Source organism: Piliocolobus tephrosceles, unplaced genomic scaffold (assembly GCF_002776525.5).
Source record: "Piliocolobus tephrosceles isolate RC106 unplaced genomic scaffold, ASM277652v3 unscaffolded_32674, whole genome shotgun sequence".
NCBI lineage: Eukaryota > Metazoa > Chordata > Mammalia > Primates > Cercopithecidae > Piliocolobus > Piliocolobus tephrosceles.
In genome coordinates, this window is record NW_022316170.1 from 1 (window position 1) to 5309 (window position 5309).

Sequence of the window (5309 nt, forward strand, 5' to 3'; positions counted from 1 at the left end):
CTGTGTTCATCCCCTGTGCTGTGAGGAAGAGAACAGGTTGAGGGTGGGGAGCAGAGATGTCATGGCAGGACCTTCAGGACTAGAGATGGGGCTGGGGGCTCTCAGGGAGCCTTTAAGAATAAGACTCAGCTTCAGCATCTCTGAGACCCTGCCTTTATTCCTACAGCATTGTGGTGATGTATGGTTCTACATTCACTCAACTGGCAACTATTTACTGAGCATCTACTGTATGCCTGACACTATCCTATGAGCTAGAGCACATCCGAGAGCAAAACAGGCAAAACCTGTGATGACACATAGCTCCCACCACAGATCACAAGCAGATAAATAGATATATAGAGAGAATAAAACGATGTCAGGTAATCAAAGCTCATTGAGGTAAATACAATGGAAGAAGGAAAAAAACAGGGGTGGGACAGCGGGTGCCATTTCAGATTGCAATCAGGTAAGGCCTTTTAGAGGCAGTGGCATTTGAGGTTTTGGAGGCAAAGACCTTCAGAAAACAAGCACAAAGAGCACATGAGCCTTGTAAATCTCCGAAGAAAGGAATTCCAGACAGAAGAGAAAGCAAGTGCAAAGGCCCTGGGGCCCAGTAAAAGAAAGTGTGAGTCAGGAGGTGCAGCTAGAGAGAACCCTAGGGCCCTGTAAGAACTTCGGTTGTCATCGTAAGGAACATGGGAACCCCTGCAGGGTTTTGTGCAGAGGCATTGCATGATTCAACGCACATGTTAAGTGATCACTCTCAGTACTCTTGCGACTCAGCCTCAGGATAAAAGTGACAGGGATTTGAAAGTAAGTGTTAGGATCATAATCAAGGTGAGAGACAGAGAGCTTTGACCTGGTAAGGAGCCAGAGAAAGGGTGTGAAGTAGTGGATTCTGAGTGGATTCTGAAGGTGGAGCCAAGAGGGTTGTGAGAAAAGAGAGAGTCCAGGCTGCCCTGAGGCCTTCTCCTGAGCCCCTGGGAGGATGGGACAGCAGCAGCTGAGTGGAGGCGCAGTGGGAGGAGCAGGGGGTTTCTGTTGGGGAGGGGCAGTGGGAGTCAAGGATTCAGCTTGTCCCTGGGAAGAGTGGGGTGCCCTTTAGACAGCCAGGGGTGGGGAGAAGGCAGTGAGTGGCGCCTGCAGGATTCAAAGGTGAGATGGGCTGGAAACAGAGGCTCTGGGCTGCTCCCCGGGATCACTGGGAATTAGTAGGGAGGGAGAGGGAGACAAGAGAGGCCTGTGGACAGGGAGAAGGAGGGACCAGGAAAGGGACTGGGAACGAAGCATGTCGCAGAGGCTGAGCGGCCATTGGCTGCTGCTGGGAGGTCCTGTGAGGTTGGGTGGAGAGCAGAGGCAGGTCATTGGTGACCACGACGAGACCAGCCGAGTGGCGTGTTCAGGAAGAAACCTGACTGGCATGGGTGGAGGAGACACACGGAGGAGAGGAAGTAGAGAGATATCATGAAGCAGCTTTATTATAATGGGGAGCAGAGACACAGGCTGTGGTTGAAAGGGATGAAGATGATACTGCCAAGACTGACCTGGGATGCCTTGGTCATGGGTAGACCAGAACCCATCCTCCATCTCCCTGGGCAAATATTCTCATCAGTGAGTGGAATCCCTCCCACAGCCCTCTCAACACTCGCTTAGGGTTGGGGTGCTGGTTTGGACACACTTAGAAAAGGTTCATAGTAGTTTGTACCTTGAAAGAGATCTGACTCCTGTCCCCATGGAGACCTGATGGGGAAGACTCCATCCTTGCTTCCCGCACTTGCCAGATTTCAAGAGGAGCATGGGGTGAGAGAATGCCAACACTCCTCCAGGAAGGGGTCAGATGCTCCCACGCCCCATCTTTTGCAGCCCCCATTCCTTCACCCACAACATGCTCTGAGCTCCCTCTGTGACTCTGCCCCTTCCCTCCTTTCATGAGAAGTCAGATGTGTCAACCTTCAAGAGCTGGGCTGCCTGCTAAGTGTCATGACAGAGGAATGCAATGTGCTGGAGAAACATAGGTGAAGAAGAGATGAGTCTTTCAGTGGAGGTAACAGGGGGCTGGGTCTTGCAGGATGAAGAGGAGTTCTTTAGGTAGAGTAAGCATTCCAGGCAGAGGAACAGCACATGGAAAAGCTCGGAGGCAAGCGGATGAGTGTGGCTGGGGAGTGAGAGGGTAGGTAGTGTACTATTATGAAGGGGCTTGGATATCTTACTATGGAACCTAGCTAAGGTCCCCTTAGGGCTGACATGACATGAGCTGGGTCCTAGCAGCCTCACATTGGGGGTCAAAGTGCAGTGAGGAGAGTCTAATTTCTTACCTGAAGAATCCCCAGATGCCCAGGCGGTACTGAATGGTCACCACCACCACGTTTTCATGGGCAGCAAGGGCCAGCCCATCATAGGTTGATGCCGCACCCACCATCAGCCCCCCTCCGTGGATCCACACCATCACCTGGGCAGGGAGGAAGCAACATACCAGTTACAAGACACAGAGCAAGGGAGCACTCAGAAGGCGTCTTGTTTGGTGACCTACCTGTTGGTCACAACTGAAGGAGGATGTTATCCAAAGTTCACCAGCACCCAGCAAGGTTGCAAAAGTCAGTCTCTCTCCTCCAAAATTCTCCCAACCGGGGCCCAAGCCACCACCCCACTGCACATACCCTGGCTGCCGCTTCCTTTATACCCAGCCTCCAGTGCCTCCTCCTCCCAAGGTTCTTCATGCTGAGAACATCATCATGAGTATAGCAAAGGCTAAGGATGTTGTGTTCTCCCCGTCACTCCCATCACCCTCAAGCCTGAACTGTTCATGCAGCTCAGTGTACCCTTGAAGAGCCCTTGTATCTCAGCTTCATCTCAGTTTACTCTCTCATGGTGAAGTAAACTTCTCTGTGCATGAATGATTGTCTCGGGAAGCACACATGCCTGTGATGGTGTCGCTTCCTTAAATGCCTCCTCTATGCCTCTGCATCCCCAAATCCTATCCATCCCTCAGAGTCCAGCCTAAAATCCACCCACTTCAGGATGCCTTCAATCAATGGACTAACACTGTCTGAGAACTTACTATGTGCCAGGGACTCTGCTAATACCCGAGGATGAGAGTGGATACAATTCCTCATGCATGGTTCTTGCATTTTAAAATTCCACATAGTGGGGAAGAAGTGAAAGGGGCTAAAATAGTAATATTGTAATAATATTATTAATAAAATAAAAAAGAACTCACAACATAAACTATGTCCCAAGTGCTGTTCTAAGCACAGTAAATTAAACTATCCACTGGGTAGGTACTAATTCTGTCCCATTCTCCAGGTGGGAAAATGAAGGCACTTAACCTGCCCAAGGTCCTACAAATCAAAAATGGTAGATGCAGGACTTTAACCCAGGCTGTCTGGCTCCAGAGTCCACATGTTGAGCTTCCCGGCATACTGCAGGCGCCGGCCACAGTGCAGTGGGTCCACTGTTAGGGTAGGGGTACGAGCCTGTCTCTGCCTACTTAGCCAGGGACTGAGACCAAGCTTAGTGGTCACCCTTGACTGATCATATCTGATGATTTCCCATTCTGAGGAAACAGAGGCTTAGAGAAGTTAAGAAACTTCCAAGTCTCTCAGCAGAGGCAGAATCAGGATTTAAACCTAGACTATGTAGTTCTAGAACCTGTGGCCATTCCTGGAGGTTCTCCTGCCTCCAGGTTCCCAGAACCCCTGTTTCTCCCACACATCTAATCCCTGCCTGCCTCCTGGGGAGGGACTCAGTGTGCATTCATCTTTGGGTGAAGGCTGAGCCCGCAGGCTGGCCTGCAATAACATGCTGAAGAGAGGATATGTCTCTACAGCCCAGATGGCAAGATATTTGAAGGCAGGGGCTGCGTGGAGTGGGTTCATGTTCCTCCTTTTGCTGAAACCCCAGGTCTGACTGTGTATATGGGGCACTGAGTACACAATAGAAGAAAGAAAGAAAGAATGAAAGAAAAAAAGAAAGAAAGAAAGAAAGAGAGTAAACCTTTTTCCCACTTCCTCTGTCTTACAAAGCACATGTAGAGACAACTTCTAGTCCCACATTTGCAAACCTGCTCCCCCACTAGTGGGCACCATGCCACGGTGCCCCTGGGAGACTGGCTGGACACAACACCCCTTGTTTTTACACCCTAGAGTGACCTCCTCTGCCAGAAGATCCTACCCACCCTGCAACCTGCAGCTGGCAGCCTGCCCCACCTCCTGCCCTTCATTTATTTGGGAAATGCTGACTCACTGGGTCATCAGCCTTTGCCAAGACAATTACGGAGGGAAAATAGGTACAAAAAAATCCAAGATATTTGGTTAAAGGCAAAAGGAAGTGCTTCTGGGTTTGTCCCACGTTTTTCCCTTAAAGCCCGTACCCGGACAGTGAAAGTTACCCCAGATGAATGTTGGTGTGCTGGAGAAAGGCCACCTACAAGCTCAATGCCCTACTCCGTGTCAAAAGCACTGGTTTGAAGATCAGAAGACTTGAACCAAAACTACCCTACTGGGTGACCTCCCCTTCCCTCTGGGCCTCAGTTTCTCTATCTGAAAAGAAAGAGTTGGGGTGTTGGGTTTTCTCTAAGTTCCTTCCACCGCTAACATTATTGAAAATCATGTCTTACCCACTCTGGGTATCAGATTGTTCATCTAGTAACGAAAAGTAATCATTCTCATCCTTCTATTAGCATGAGGGAACTTGGAACAATTAAGATGTTCATTAAAGATGCACAGCAAACTCCCCCAGAGTCCCTGTGTCATGAGGGGAAACTGAGGTGTGGAAAGCCTATGTTTCCTGTGGAGGTCCTGAGGTCCTGGCCTTGAGGTGCAACTCCCTCCTCAAGCTGCCTTCATCCCCTTCCCATCTACACTAGAAGATCCGGGGTACTGGAACTGACACGCCTTGACCAGGGGATCCCAGGGCTTACCGGCAGCCTGTTTTTCTTGGTCAAGTCAGCAGGAGTGTAAATATTGAGGTAAAGACAGTCTTCGGAAACCTTGAGAGAAATGTTCTCCTTTCTGTTAGTCAACAGGTCTGAGAGAAACTTCCCCACCTTGGGATCTTGGGTGCACCTGGGGATGGGAAAAGAAGAACCCCTGAAGTTCAGCCAGATATAAGCCAGGTGTCTTCTTTGGCAGGGCCTTGGACTGGGAGGTTTAAGCCTGAAAATGGACTTGATATTTACAGACTTACCACATTGTAGTGAGTAGGAGGCTATCAGGGGCTTCAGGTGGGGGCGCTGGGACTCACTAAGGTCTCCTAAGACCAAGCAGAGTGAGAAGAGCTTCACATCTCTTCCCTTCCCGGAGCCTTTGGGACTCCCAGCATCAAGGAGGGGA

At 50.1% G+C, this 5309-nt stretch overlaps 1 protein-coding gene across 1 annotated transcript; it reads right to left on the reverse strand.

Annotated features, from left to right (window-relative positions):
- Window positions 1-5: 5 nt before the first annotated feature.
- On the reverse strand, window positions 6-5042 carry LOC111554301 (putative inactive carboxylesterase 4; the record flags this gene model as incomplete). Its single annotated transcript, XM_023229717.2, has 3 exons — window positions 6-18; window positions 2295-2428; window positions 4898-5042. Coding segments are annotated over 3 exons (292 nt in total), but the record flags the coding sequence as incomplete, so codon positions are not given.
- Between the last annotated feature and the right edge of the window lie 267 nt (window positions 5043-5309).